This window comes from Athene noctua, chromosome 1, assembly GCF_965140245.1.
Source record: "Athene noctua chromosome 1, bAthNoc1.hap1.1, whole genome shotgun sequence".
Lineage (NCBI taxonomy): Eukaryota > Metazoa > Chordata > Aves > Strigiformes > Strigidae > Athene > Athene noctua.
Window position 1 is genome coordinate 178,667,328 of NC_134037.1, and position 15,456 is coordinate 178,682,783.

Here is a 15,456-nt window from a genome sequence, read left to right on the forward strand (position 1 = left end):
TAAGAAATATATTAATGGTGACCTTATTTATACTGTAGTTTCCCAAGGACCATCTGATGTGTTATGTACACATACAAACACAATATTTGAAACCTTTAATTATTTCTAAGTGTGGATAAGAAATGACATTTTTAAACTACTGAAGATGGAGTTAAATGCTAATGCATTTTAAGTCTGTAGTCTTTGGAGTATACAACGGTGCTTTTGACAATGTTATCCCATATTTAAAAGCCTCATTCATAAGTATATATTAAGATGTAGGTATGTTTATATGTATGTTTAACATAGTTTATATAAAATCAATGTAAATTTTGTTTCTACAGACAATAAATGTTTTAACAAAATTTTTACTTAAATTCAGTGATTTGATTCAGTAGTTAATGTTTGGTGTCATTTTCAAAGTATTTTTCTTGATTTGTGTAGCCACTGAATTTTTTTATATAACTGTTGCTTCTATATCTTTTGTTGCTTCTTTCTGAAATGATCCACATTCTAGGCACACCTTCTTGGCTAAAAGAAGCTCCCTTTCCAAAGATGCAAAATATGAATCTCCCCTCATTAGTAGCACAAAATAGATGACGTTTAAAACAAAAAATGAAAGCACATAGGTCCATCTCTATAGCATTCAAAATACTTAGCATCTCTGCCATATTTGGATTCTTGTCCTATAAAGGGCCAGAATGGGGGAAGGCATACACTTGCTTGGTTAACTTTACCAAAGTTTACATTCAATAAAATAGTGTGCATTTTTAAGAATTATCTTAATACAGTATCATCAGTCTGAGGTGAGAATAACCATGTTAATACACAGATCCCCTAATTCTAAGAATGAAGTGAAGCTAGAAGAATACACTTGCAGTGTTTAAAGGAGTTAATTTCCCCATTATTTACTTGTCATAATCCAAATCTGTTTTGATCTTCACTATATGTAAATAATCTGGTCTTTCTTTTGGTAACTCCTAATCTGGTGGTTATGCTTGAACTGGATAGTAAAGCAAAACTTCATGTGTCATAAATCTTCTGTGACAGAGTAGCTATGGGCAGGACGCGTTGTTACTTTTTTGCTCTCAGGAAGAATGCTTAAATAATACTTGGAGGGATATAATCATAATGCTTCCCAGCTATTAGACTACAGTCTTCAGAATTGATGTGGCTGATCATGTTCTGAAGTGCATGTCAGTTGCTGATTTTCATTGATACCACTTTAAAAACATCTCTTTAGCTTATCCAAGCAGTTCCTTAACAGGTAAAGAGAAGTTTCTTTTCTAAATGCTATCATGATTAGTATTAATTCAACTTTTTTTCCCCACAGAGGTAAGGTATCCAAATAATCCATTTTGTAATGTTAGTCTGAAGCCCCAGCTGAGGGGTAGGCTCTATAGGATCACAAGATCAGTCCTACAGAAATTCTTTGGCTTAGGAACAATGGGAAGCTAAATCTTGGAGTTACTACCACAGTGCTCCCCCCAGTTTACAATGAGTTTTTCTTATTTTCTGGAAGGGATGACCTGCTGTACTGTGTAACTGCTTTACTTGGGAAAGCAAAAAAATTTCCCATAGATTAATACAGCTGAAATTGGCAGTCTGTTTGAGAGCACCATCAAATTAGCTTTCTCCTATGCATTGTAAGACTGACATTGTGACATGACTACATTGTGTTATTCCTTGTCACTTTTACTACCAGCCCTGAAGAGCTTACAGAAGCAGTGCTATTGATATGTACATGCCAAGCTAAATTACTGTTATACCGTTTACTCCACCTTAAGCTATGCAGCTGCAACACTGGAAAGTCAAACTTCATATATTATCATGCTAGCAACAGAAATATCTTCCTTCTCAAACCAGGTTACCTCAGTTCTACTTCATTTGACATGCTTTGTTCTGATTAACTTTACAATTTCAGCTAGTTTGTCATAATACTTAAGTAAACACTGCTGCTTCTTATTTTGATAATTTCCCAGAATTAATCCTGTAAATTTTTCAAGTACTAGAGGTCAAATGCCATTCTGCAATGGGGAATTGTGGATTACAAACCAGCATTGTTTTGTTAAAGGTGTGTATGAATGAGTGAATGTTTGCTTTCTGGTAATGTGACTGGCTAAAAGATGCTCTTTGTATGTATGAAGATAAAGTGCTTTTTTTTTTTTTTTTTTCCCACTTTCCCCTTCTCCCAAGTCTTAGAACTCTGTCAGTGGTTTGTGACTTGGTGTCCCGGTATTCCTGAAAACCATACTGAGGGTGGTTCAAGTCTTTGACTTTTCAGTGAAACACTGGACTGGATGGAGGCTGTCTGTACCTAACCTCTTTCATTGCATTCCTTTTCATAGTTGAACTTGCTTTCCTTTTTTTCATTATGTTTAACAGTGATTTTTAAAAAAAAAAAGTTTTTATCTCTGTGAAGGTTTTAGTGAATCACAATCATTTTTTTCCAAAAGATTAGAATTGGAAAAGACAAACTGCATTATTTGTGGTGTTCCATTACTCCTGTGGCATGTAAATCAGTAACTTCAACCACAGCTATCAAAACTTGCTTTTGTTTTTCTAAAAAAATAAAAGTCAAGAATTAGAAATTCAGTGTAACTGCTTAAACCTCTCCTGTGTTTAAACTGTTCTAATTTTCTCTCAAACACTTCACCAGTCACAATTCTAAAAATGTGGATTTTCATAGCCAAGACCCCAGATGCTACCTCAAAAGACATCTATTCCCTTACACATGTCCAACCTTCAAAAAACTTTTTTCAAATGGACTTTCTTTGTATCTGGTTGGGAGCAGGGGCAGGAAGAATACAAAAATCTTATCCCTTACACTAGTGGCAGTGTTCTGTCTTCATAGTCTAACTACCTGAGGTTAGAACAGGCCTTTTTGCTTAACCTTTTCATTAATAGTGAAGGTGCTTGTGCTGTAAAAGATGTTACCTATACTTTCATCGTTTTATACCAGATTATACAGTTTTTAACTTGCTCTTCCCCTCTGCTATTAGTGTATGTTTTCTCCTGATGGTCTTTGCCTGGGCAGAAGGCTCCCCGCCCTCCTCAGGTGCTTTTCTGTCGGGAAGTGTTGCTGATCTCTGCGAACTGCTCGCTCTATTGCTCAGTTTCATCGTAGGCTGCGTTTCACATCTTCCCACACTACCCGAAAAGAACAATCACCTGCCACTCTGCTTTTTTTTTCCCTTCCGTCCCTCCCGGCCTCCAGAGTCAAACCTGTGAAAGGGCGGGAGGGAGTGTGGCGGCTCCCTCCGGTGCGCCCCGGGCCGCCGCTGCCCCCCTTCCCCTCACGGCCAGGGCCCGGGAGAGACGCGGCGCGACGAGGGGCACCGGCGGAGCTGCCGTTGCATTTCCCCGCCGCCCTGGGGGCAGAGCCCCGCGGGCACGGCAGGGCTGGGCCGGGCCGCGCCCGGCCCGCAGCAGGTGACGGCTCGGCGGAGGGGGAAGGCGGGTGGCAGAAGCCTGCGGCCCCTGCCTGTCCCGCTCCCTGGGAGCGGCCGCCCGGACCCCGGAGCGCCCTCCCTCTTTCCCCAGCACCGAAATAAGGCGACCTCCACCCGCCCGCGTCCCCGCCGCCTGCCCCTGCCCGGCCGCCGATTCCCGGCCCCAGAGGGCGGGAGCGACCCCCTTCCCGCCGCCGGGCGAGACGGGCCCGGGGCGCCGCGGCACCCCGCTCCCCCGACCCTGCCCCCGCCGGGGACCGCCGCACCGCTTCCTTCCTCCCCGCCCTCCTTCCCCCGCCGCCGCCGCCGCTCCCGGCGGCCCGAGGCGGCGCAGCGGCTCTGGCGCAGTCTCGCGACACTTCCCGCAGCGCCGAGCCGCGCCGCTCGCTCCAGCAGCAGCAGCGGCGGCAGCACCGGCGGCAGCCCGCGGCGGGGAGACCCGGCTGCTCCTCGCACCTCGCCCTGCCCTGCCGCACGCACCGGCCGGCGGGGAAAGGCGCCGGCCCCCGTCGCTCGGCAGCAGCCGCCTCTGGGCGCCCGGGCTCGGCCGCGCTTTCCGCCGGAGCTGCTCTGCCCGGCGGCAGCGGGGAACCGGGTGGCTGGCAGGAGCTGAAGACCGAGTCCCTACTCTCGCCCGATTTTTCTTTCTCTTTTTTCTTAATACATACGAATACATATGCTGCGAGCAGGACGCAGAATGCAGCCCGGCTGCAGCGGGTGCTGAGAGCGGCGGCCGCCGGAGGAGGGAGCGGCTCTGTCAGCAGCCTCTTCTCCTTCCCGTGGCGGCGGCTCGGGCTGTCTCGCTCCCTTCGCCGCGGCCAGCCGCCACAAACTTTCAGCCTGTTTCCGCCGCCAGGCAAAGCCCAGCTCGACATAAATGGGTGAGTTCAAACCGCCAGCTCCGAGTTGGCGGTGCTGGGGGGCCGGCTGGGGCTCCCGCCCCGGCGGGTGGGGTGCGCGCCGCCGCCACGGAGGGCCGGGGGCGGCGGGGAGGGAGCTGGCCGCCGCCGGCCTCCGCTCCTCCGCCTCATGGCTTTTAACTTCTCCCCTCCCCCGGCCGAGTCGGTAATTGTTTTCATGTGACAGGCGGAGGGTCGGGGTTTGCGGCGGCGGGGCGAGGGCCGGGCGCGCCGCGGAGCTGCCGCGGAGGGGGATCCCGAGCGGGGCTGCCAGGGTTACGAGCCGCACGGCCTCGCCGCCTTCGCGCCGGGCACGGCCACCCCCGGCGGCGGGGGGGCGGCGGTGGTGGCGCCGGGCCGGGCCGGTCGGAGCGGGTGGGGACGACACGAACACCTCCGCCGCGGGCGCGCAGGTTGCGCCCCTGCGGCCGAGGGGCTGCCGGCGGGCGGGGGGATGAAGGGGAGCGCGGGGCGACCTGTGGGGACGGGACGTGCAGCCCCGCCCCGCCGCACGGGGGCGGCCTTGGGGGCCGGGGTGCGGGGCCGCGGGGGGCGGTTGCGCTCGGCGGCCGCTGCCCGTGAGGTGGCTCCCGCGGGCTTCGGGAAGAGGCTGCGGCTGGTTGCCCGTCCCGGGGTGGGCAGCGCCCGCCACCTGTGCGGCGCGGGAGGCGCGGGCAGCGGGACGATGGGGGATGAATCGTCCCATTATGCGGGGCGAGGCGGCGGCGGCGGTGCCAGGCGCGGGCAGGCTGAGGGACGCGCCCCGGGGCGGCGCTGGTCCGCGGATCCCTCTGCCCAGCACGGTGCCCGGCGGAAAAGGACGGGTTGGAGGGAACAAAAGAAACGACCGGCCGTTGGTGGGCAGCCCCGGGTGGACCCACCGACCGGCGTCTGAAGGCGGCGGCGAGCGGTGCTCCGAGGCACCGGTGTTTGGCCGTCCTCAGGCCCCCGCTGCGCTCACGGTAGCGGCAACGCTGATGGACGGTGGGGAAGCCCGAGAGCGGTGTCACTAAACCGGCTGAATAGAACGCGTTTTACGTGGGCAGACATGTTACACAATTTTACCTGGTTTAATACAGTGATGATGGGAATAGAGGAAAAAGCCCCGTCCCTTTGTTCTTTGAGAGATCAGTTTGTGGGGTACTGCTAGAGTGCTGCACAGCTGCCGTACCTGTACGTTGCAAGATTAAGCGCTGGCTTTTCACTATTGACTTCCAGTTAGTCCTCCGAGTCAGGCTGAAATGCATTCATCCCTATGCAGCTCATCCAGCTGTATTGATCTGGGTGAACTCTGACGCTGCTGACAGTAGGCCGGCATCCCAGAGCGCCACGTTTAATTGGGTGCATTGTAGAAGACCCTGCGAGGGTTGGTTTGCCTGCCTGCCAACACAGCTCTCAACTTCTGTCCTTGGCAGCAACAGATACGATTTTAAACGTAGTGCTGTAATAAGGTGTAGGGTTTATAACTGCTGAATGGAGCAAAATACGTCTTCAGTAAGACATGTCACAGGATGTAATTTTAAAAAAATGTTTTAGTTTTCTTATCTTCTCTCGGTGCATTTATTTCTTATTAACTTTGTATTGTGATAGTCAGGTTTTTCTGAGTTCTGCCGAATCCACAGTCCAAATATTAGCCTCTTTTTAGCTTCACAGTACAAAAGATTAAGGAAAGCGATAAAGGTCCAGTGAAGTAACTTGCGCTGATAGAGCTCTAGAAAGGTTTTTGAATACTGTAACTTAGCAGTGAAGGCCATCTTTTTTTCCTTTTGCCCACCCTTCCCTCCCCTGGGCTGGCCATGATCGTTTGCATCTGGCTCCTTTAAACTTCACTTGGATCATGACTTTGCCAAAGCACTGTGATTCAGTCAGACTTTTCTTTGCAAAATGGGAGTGGAGGGAAGGTAGATGTGTTTTTGTTGTTGTTCATATCTTTAAATGCTAAGTGATCCTTGTAGTTTAAAAACCAATAAAAAAGTTGTATAAGAAAGTGAAGATATGAGTAGCAAAATATGAAAGCAAAATCTTTCTAGGAGATATCAGATGAAACCAGAGTCTTATTAAAAACATTTTTAACATTGTTAGCATTTTTGGAAGGTATTTTAGATGCGGAATAGGTAGATTCTTTATGTGTACTGCGCTGTTAAGATTCCTAATGTTTTATTTTGAAATTACTTGTATGCCTTCCATTTTAACCATTTATATTTTCTGTATGGCACTACATACTGTTATTACTTCAAGCCTGTGCATGTATATATATGTGTATATTACACATATGTGTATAGTAAAGTTCAGCGTATGGCCCCAAGATTTTTTACAGAACGTATGCCAAACCTTGTGAGAAATAAAGCTTTATTGAGGTTTTATGAGCTCCTCTATGACATTATAGTTAGAGTATTTTAAAGCGAATTAATTTTCACTTGGAATTGACTTGTCAGGAGAGTTGAGTGAAATAATGGTGGTATAGTTCTCTAAATGTAAAAGGTGGGTAAGGCAAAGACTTTAAAGGTAATTGTGAATACAGTGGAACAAGCTCAGCCCCCGTCCTTTAATGTGAGAAATGGAGAGGTGGTGTTTTGGGGGGATTTCTGTGTGAGTGATTGTTGTTTGTTTGGGGGTTTTGTTGGGTTTGTTGTTGTTGTTTTAAAGAGTACTTAGAATTGCATATGGTTAGAGAACTTCTCAGTCTCATTTGCCTGTGTCTCTCATTTGTGGGCTTTGCATGCCTACATCAGACTGTCCTCCTGTTTTGCGAGTTATTAGGCCTAGCATAAAGGACATGGCCAGCATAAAGATGAACCAATAACCAAATTGTACTTGATACAACAGGGTCAGTACATGGGTGAGCACTGGGGGTACAAACAAGTCAGATTATACATAATTGACATCAATCCCACTGACCCCAACAACACCACACAGTCAACAATGAGTGGAATAAATGGTGAAATGTAGTTTCCCATAGAAGGAACAGGAGACAACTGAGTCAACAAGCCAAATACATAAGAGCAAGGAAGCCACATACTGAATCTCTACACAGCCCACATTTAGAAAGGCCAGACCTGGCTGGAGCCCAGTTCGAGGGAAGCAGGAGGTCCTTCCTCAACAGCAAATTCTGCAAAGTGCATCCCCCTTATAGACAGGCACTGCCCCTTCCTGCACGTGGTCCCAGCTTTTATCCCTAAGTGGGACCCCTGACCTTTGCTTACTTAATTTAGACACCTGGGGCTCATTTACCCAATGGCTCTCCCTGCAAGGCCGCAGCACCCTAGAAGGAAGCTTAAACGCAAAACTCACCACCCCTTTGTGAAGGGCTGTGGGAATCACCCATATGTCAACCTTAATTTGGGGCTTGGGGTTGAAACCCCGGCATTTCACCTCCTGAAGCTGGTGGTCCAGAAAGCAAAGTAAGAAGAAGGTATGGTAGCTACTTGGGGAAAAACTGGTTTGAAGTGTACTGCTTATCAAATTTAGAAAATGCAGGAGTACAAGTCTCATTCTAGAGAGCAGTGTTTAACTGCCATCATCACAAAACAACTGATGTGTGCAGTTCCTTGTGTCATCTGGGACCTTCCAACTTCTGCAGCTGAAGGAAGATCCTTTTTTCTGTTATGAAGTCTTTGCTCATCTTCAGACTACAGACAGTTTAGTGCATTTAATGGGGTATGTGTTCTATATAATAATACTGCCATGACACTAAGCAGTTGAAGCCTTCATCATGGTGCTTGTAAATACCAGCTTAAAAGTAAACACTTTCATCGTCAGTATTCAAGGTGTTGTTAAAGCTTTGCTGTTGGGAAAGAGAAATAGAGGATACATTGCTTTTGTTTCTGTGAAAACACATTGATCACCTCTGCTATTGCCACAGTTAGGAGTTTGGATCCACAGACAGTCTTGTGCCCTTTGAACCAGTTAGATTAGTAGTGCTGGCAGACAGCTGTTGCCTGCATGGTTTTACGTTAGTGGTTGAGGAAGGTGCTTTGCTGTGAAATACCGCAGCTTGTTTGTACACACCAAAGGGATGTTACACCAAGAAGTAATGTAATAATAATAATAAAAAAATCTATCTTAGAGTCTGTTCTGTACTAGTTGCAATCCGTTTTCCTGTCTTTTTCCCCTCTCTTATTTTTTTTCCCTTTCCAAATTCTCCTCTATCCCCTGCCCTCCAGTTCAATCCTGCTTCCCTTGTAACCCCCTACGTTTTTATCTTTTTTCCCTCTCTCTACTTCTCTTTACGTGTTTCAGACATGCCACATCCTCCTTCTCCTTTTCTCTTATCGAAGCATCAACAGAGGGAGCACTCTGAGCACATTTCCTGCCTTTGGGGCCACACTGACCTCCAGCAAGAGAGCTCCGCTTGCATCAAAGCTTCTGCTTGGCCCTGTGGGTGTGGGTTGTTGAATGCTCACTCTAACGGGAGGCCTGGGGAGTTTCGCTGGTCAGCTCTCTAGCAGCTCTGCGCTTTTATGTAAAGTGAAGCGTTTTTGAGGCCTGAGCTTAGCAGAAGTTGTGTAAATTTCCTGTGGAAGGTGGTAGGTGTGTTTGTGGTTCTTGACTAGTCTTTGACATATTTTAAGTTCTCTCTCCAAAATGGTGGAGGTTTGGGAGCCTTTCAGCAAAATAGCTGTCAGATGTTTTTAAATAGGAATAGCATGCGTCATTCTTGTCATCCTTGAAAACAGTTGAACGGTTTCAGTTGAAGAAGGAAAGATCATAAGAAAGATGATTAGCATGATTTTTTTTCACTTTGAATTTTTTAATAAGGTTTTAAGCATCTGTAAAGTGGTTTTACATAGGATATGCTGTGTAAAAATCTTCCTCAACCTGTAAAAAGTCTTTATTCTCCTCCCTATATGGGGTGTTACTCATTTTAATTCTTTTGTTGTTGTTGGTAGGTTTGTTTCTCACAACAAGGCAGTTGCACTGGAGTTGTTCAGGATCAGATTTCCAGTTGTTTGGTGACAATATTTATACAGCCTGTGAATTTCACCATGGTCTGAGTTCAAGTGGAGTTTTCATAAAGTGTGATAAAATATTTTCGGTAAACTATATAAAATTTCATACAAAGCTAGCTGGGACAAAGCTCTTTTTCTTAGAAAACAAGAGCTAGTGACATTTCTGTCATAAAAGGTTGTCATAGATCAATATAGGGCTCTGAAATCAAGGAATATAAATATATGTGTATATGAAAAGATGATGGATATAATTCCTGACTGCACAGTCTTTTTTGTATGTAGGTATCTCTTCTGCTTACTTCTTTCAAGTAGCTCTTCTTTTCTCAGTGTCTCCAATATAGTGGTTTGTTTTGGGTTTTTTTATATTAATTGTTGCTTTTAGCTCAGAAAGTGTGATAAAGAAGAGAATACTTAAAATAGATGCTTTCTTAAAACAGAAGAATTATTCCTCTTTTTGTGCTGATCAAAGATGCATATGTAGAAAATTATGTTAGAGCTGCTAAGAAAAGGTATTTTTTCTGCCCGGGTTTAAGGAAGTATATGTAATAATTGCAACACTTTCTCAAGAAGCAGTTTTCTTTTTATATTAATGCTGAGCGCATACGTATTTCTGTTTAAACTGCTACTAATGCAATATATACAATTTATCTGTAATGTTATTCACATTGCTTCTTTTGTAATTGCTATTCACTAGAAGTTAGAAGGGGGCTTTTTGAGATACTGCTGGTAATCCTTCTACCAGCAGTGTATCAGAATTCATATAGCAGATCAGCATTGACCTTGTAGATAATGCCTTGACTCCTTCCCCACTTGGAGGGGAAGGGACACATGTGTTAGGAGGAGAAAAATGAGAGCTTGGTAATGTGAAATGAGCAGCTGAAATTTCAGGTCTGAAATGTTAGAGGTCGCTGAAGTGCTGAAAGCATGTTAGCCCTGGTGGGATCAAAGGAAAGAAAACGGCCACAGAGGTGGTATCTGTTGTTTTGTTCTGATGCTGCTGTTACAGAGCAAGCTCATAAAAAATGATGGATTTTGAATGGTTACTATCTGTGTTTTTTCTTTAAATCACAGAATGTGAAATCCTGGACCAGGGAGTGGATGTTTTCCCTGGATGAAAAAGCAGGAAGTTGCTGTAGGGCACATCTATATTCCATACACTGAGGAATAATGAAAGAATATATTAGGGGGAGGGGAATGAGAGAGGAGGTATCGAGATTCAGTAATTCGCCTAATGTAAAAGTAATTGCTGACAGTCTGCTTCACATGGAGAGGAAACACAACAAAAGCTTTAAGTCTCTGTGTGTGAGAGAATATGCAATACTGCAGTTAGTATTCATGGATTGTATTAACAAATGGAGTTTACTTCCCCCCCCTTTTTATTATTGATAGTTGAGAAGCATCAGTAGAAACAAACTCTTGAGAATGCAGTAGTAAAGTCCACTTAAAGGTGTATGGTGAGATGACTGTTGCGATGTCTCAGCTATGCTTTGTTCCTAACATAAGTTTGCCTTAGAGAAAGGAGTATCGTGGATGATGAGCGGTGGAGAGGGAAAGGATGTCTTTGTTCTCATTCTTAGAACAGTTTGCATTCCACTGGGGGTGTCACTGAGAATTTGTGCTTCTGTTTTAGGATGAAGAGTTGTCTAGAGTTGTGGATCAGAAATTATGTCTGTGCTGAAACAATTCTCTTAGCAACAAGGATAATGCAGTATAGAAAGCTGAGCAGTTATGTGAGGAAAATATCTCTAATAGTGTCAGTATAAAGAGGTGCCTTTTGAACTCCACCTCTGAATTTCACTAGAAGTCTTGTACAGAAGGAAAAAGTTCTTATTTATCTCCTCACTTTTTCATACTGTGCAGCTATATCACTTCTGATGATTGAAACCAGCTCACACGAAAACCACACCAAACCTTAAATTAACTTATTTGAAGACCAAAGTCAGCACTGGTGCACAACTCCCCCGGGGAGTTAAAAACTAACCAAACCCGGCAAAAAACCCCCAGCAAAATAGAAATCCCTAGGACCTTTTGTCCTCCACTTGCAGTTTCCAGGCACTTGCTTGTTAATTTCCAAAGCAACATGTTGGTGCTTTTTATTGATAACAAAGCCTCAAAATGAACACACACAAAAAATCCCTTCAGGGTGTTTGATTTGGTTTGGTTTTGTGGGAAGAAGTTCTCGGAGGTCGGTGCAAGTGCTGGTGCTATTCCGTGCTGTATTGACTAGCGATGTCAGCCTGGTTCTCTTTGTATGTATCACTGTCTTTTCACATAGCTAGATTTGTAAAGGTTTTATTTAAAGGTAGCAGAAGTATTAGAGCATAAATGATACAGATACTGAACTTTTCATTGTTGAGCCAAATATAAAACCATTCATTGAGAATTTTCATCTCAGGTTTAAATCAAATATGTCCTCTATCTGTGGTTGCTGATTCATCCTTGCCACTGGCAAGAAACATTTTTAATACTCCGGTAATTTGGCAAGTGGGTTTTTTTGTTGTTGTTTTGTGGGGTGTTTTTCTTTTTCCTGTGATAGGTTTGCGCAGCATTGAAAATTTGCTATCCTTGTGGCAGATATAAAACTGGCAAGCAGCAAGACCTCAGCTTAATTTTTCACTGTTTTTCTCATTCCTGCTGTTCTTTCTGTGAGGTCTCACCGAGCTCTTATTAAGTGTTAATGCTCTTCTGTCTATTTCCCACTGTAAAAGGGCACACCAGAAATTCCAAAGTGTGTCCAGAAAAAGACGCCTTTATTTTGGAGTTCATTGTGACAAAGTTTAAAAAACTTTCTGCTGTCAAATTCAGAATGTATATAGAAAAGTGGCTTGGCCCTTATGTTTCAAAATGTAAGGATTAATGACTTGCCTTGGAAGAGTGGTGATGCTTATTTATAAACAGTATTTGAATGTTTTATGGATGAATATTGATTACCTAGATATTTTTCTCTTTAATCAGCCATTTCCTATGACTGTGTCCTTATTGTCATCAATAGCTTTATGGAACAATATCATATCGAGTCCTTTCATTCTGTGCAAGACAATTTCCTATGAAATAGTCTGAGTACTCTATTTCAGAGAGACCAGAGAACTGCAGTCTTTGTTGGATACAAGTATCCAATTTTTCTGCTTAAACTATCAGATTAAAACAACACCACCACACAAACCAGCCAAAACGCCTCAGATAACTTCTACCAGAAAAATTAAACCCTAGAAGAACCTAGCTTTGTTTCCATCAGCTTTTAAATGACTGGGTGAAGGGAAGGAGAAATGGGTGCAGAGAAGAAAGCCCTCTAGTTTAGGTTAAGCTTGAGAAGCCTTGCCTTGAGTGCATGATCGAAGAGTTTGTGCTAGTGGATATTTCTGAACATCTGAGAGTAAGTACCAGTATTTCCAGGCAGGTATGGTCCTATTAACTGGGAAAAGAAACTTGCACCATGTGAAGACTGTCCTGGTAGCAAGAAATGTGTGTAACTTCATTTGCTGATACAATGGAAATTTAAAATCCAGTTCCAGAAGGGTACAAAATATCTCCACAAATTTGAGAGTCCTCATGATATTAAAGATTTTTTTCCTTGTTGGCATGCACCATGCTTTATTCTTCAATTTTAATTTTTGTTCAAGAAAATATAAAGCTGCCAACAGCTGTTGAGAGCACTGGCTTGGTAGTTTACAAACTTCGTGATTTTTAGATTGCTTGTGGGAAAGGAAAGGTTAATCACTATGCAATCTTGAAATCTAGAGTTGGTTCAGACTTAAATATTTTGATATTGAAGTCAGATGATTTAAACTGGTAGATCTGGCTGGTTTTGATACACTTCTGCACTTTTGTGGTTTTGTTTAATGAAACGGGCAACATTTAAGTTTGACCCTGTTTTAAGATTCTTAGCCATTTGCTGCATTGAGCTGATCATTTAACTAGTTCAGTCATTAATCTCGGTCTGATACTAGATCTTTTTTAATCTTGATTTCATTGTTAATTGCTGTATTCTTAATGTTGGGTACATGTTCTTTTTAGCTATTTTTGCTAGTAACTTTAACAACGTAGTTAATTTTTCCAGTGACACAGAACTAAAACTTTTTGTGGATTTTGTTGTATTTTAGCTAGTTAGCTTATACATTTGGCCAGCTTCTCAATCGCTTCTTTCTTTTTGTAGCCATCTGTGAGTCTTGTTGGTCATAGTGAGGCAGATTTAGCTAACTGTATAAAACTGCTCCAACTTCATAGAGGTAGCGTGTATTTAATAGAAGGATTTCTGAGTTTAGTTTACTGCTGTTTTATTGATTGAAGGTCTTAATACAGTAGAAAAAAGTACCTTCTGTGACTTCTTTCTTGCTTGACTGAGTGCTGCTGAAAGCTTGATGTGGATGTCCTGTATGATGAAAAGAAACATACCTTTGAACAGCCGTCTAATTTGTACAAGTAAGATCGTCTCTTTCTGTGGCAAGAAACAGCCTTTCAGTGGGGAGAGAAATGTTACTGCTACTGTTGCTGTCGTCTTTTGTTACAATTGTTTTTAATGTTCATCTGCCTGGACAGCTGCTATTTCCTCCTCCATCCAATAATCCCTTCTAAAGTGAGAAAGATCTTGATCTTTATTTTCTTTGAAATGTTATATTAAAGACCCTTGTATCTGCTGATCATTTCATTCATCAAATGCCTTTATTTAGCTGCATTGAAAAACGGTTGAAATACACTTGTCAGTTTTACTTTGACCACTGATGTCAGCTTGAATGGTCTTTGTTCTGTCACCTCATACTGCCTTTCAGAACTGCTCACTTTGATTTGCATTAAGCATGCTACTTATTTTAAAGACTACAATTTGTGTGTGTGAAGCACCTGTAAGCAGTGCTTTTGATTAGCTGACATCTCATCTCACTGCTGTTCATGGAAGATTGAGATAAGATGCCATCTAGTTCATGGTGAACTATGGTCTCACCATTCAAAGTCATCTGTGCTGGTTCCAGAGTCATGAGAGATCTGTTAATATATATTCCTCCATGGTATATTTCATAGTTTGTTCACAGTTGTGCAGAAAATAGTCTTGTTTGTTCCTGTGTGTTTCTCCTTCCTTCACCCCATTCTGTCAGAAATCAGTTGCTCCACTTCCTGTCACTTAAAGAAGTACATATATGCTTCTTTCCCCTTGTAAGTTGTGTTTTGTTGTTGGTTTGGGTTTGTTTCTGTTTTTAAATAAATCTACACCACTGTTTCTCAAGAAAGATGCTCTTCACCCATTTTTTTTGGTCTGTTCAGACACCTGATGCTTTGTTATCTTTTCATACATACTTCCTTCAGATTAATCTTTCCTTCTCTTTCATCTGTCTTTCAAGTGCACTACTTCTCTTTTTAGGAAATTTCCTTATGTACTTCACTTACACAGTCTCAAAACTCCCTATATTAAAATGCAAAGATATACAGAATTCTGAAGACAATCTGGTGTGGAATACAGCAAAATTGTGGGTGGTCCTTTATGAATTTTGCTTCAGAATTAGGGAAACAAGAAGCATTCAGCTGGTTTCCCATAAATACCATGTCAGGAAGGAGAGGGACTGGCTGTCTTTTAGAGATTATTGCTTTAGTCAGCAGAGTTTTTTCAGTCAGAATTGGTACCCTGGAAGGTAAATGCTTACATGTGTGTTATGTATTGTGTTTTGCTGGCCACATTTTTGGTATTTTCTGATGAAAGAGGGGTGCTTCTGGTGTGTGGAGAAAGACTGGTTGTGGAAATCAGCAAAGCCGAATTCTGAAGTCCCAATGTTTTTTAATTTGGAGAACTTAAAACCGGGGTGTTGCTGTTTTAAGTAGAATGTTAGTTCCTGTCTGTTCAAGTCTGTCAGTGTCTCTCTCAAGAACCAAACCCAAAAAGCTCAGCCTTACGAGGCAGAGATGTTAAATGCAAGAAATGTTGTTTCCCTCTCTAGACCCTCTGAAATGTAGGTTTGTATTAGTTCAGGCTTCTGATTTCCTTAGCTCCAAGAGCTTGTATCACTGGAAACCAGGGAAGGTCAGTCAAATTGATGGAATCCAGAAACCTTTTTCTTAGATGAGGGAGAAGTAGAGCTTTCTGCTTAGTCTTCGAAGAAGTGCTCAAGGTGGATAACATTCAGTGACAGTATTACCTCTGTCCTCTCTGGTTCTCTCAGTTGTATGGTTTTAACCTGCATGCTGCCTCCTGGA

General features: G+C 43.5%; 1 protein-coding gene across 5 annotated transcripts in view; it reads left to right on the forward strand.

The window, feature by feature from the left end:
- The first annotated feature begins 3,756 nt into the window (after positions 1 to 3,756).
- Positions 3,757 to 15,456, forward strand: part of SH3KBP1 (SH3 domain containing kinase binding protein 1) — a 235,083-nt gene continuing 223,383 nt past the window's right edge. For all 5 annotated transcript variants that reach the window (XM_074906362.1, XM_074906343.1, XM_074906371.1 and 2 more), the window contains exon 1: positions 3,757 to 4,312. In XM_074906362.1, the coding sequence (XP_074762463.1) occupies positions 4,309 to 4,312 (4 nt within the window). In that variant the 5' untranslated portion in view covers positions 3,757 to 4,308. The remainder of the gene's footprint in view (positions 4,313 to 15,456) is intronic.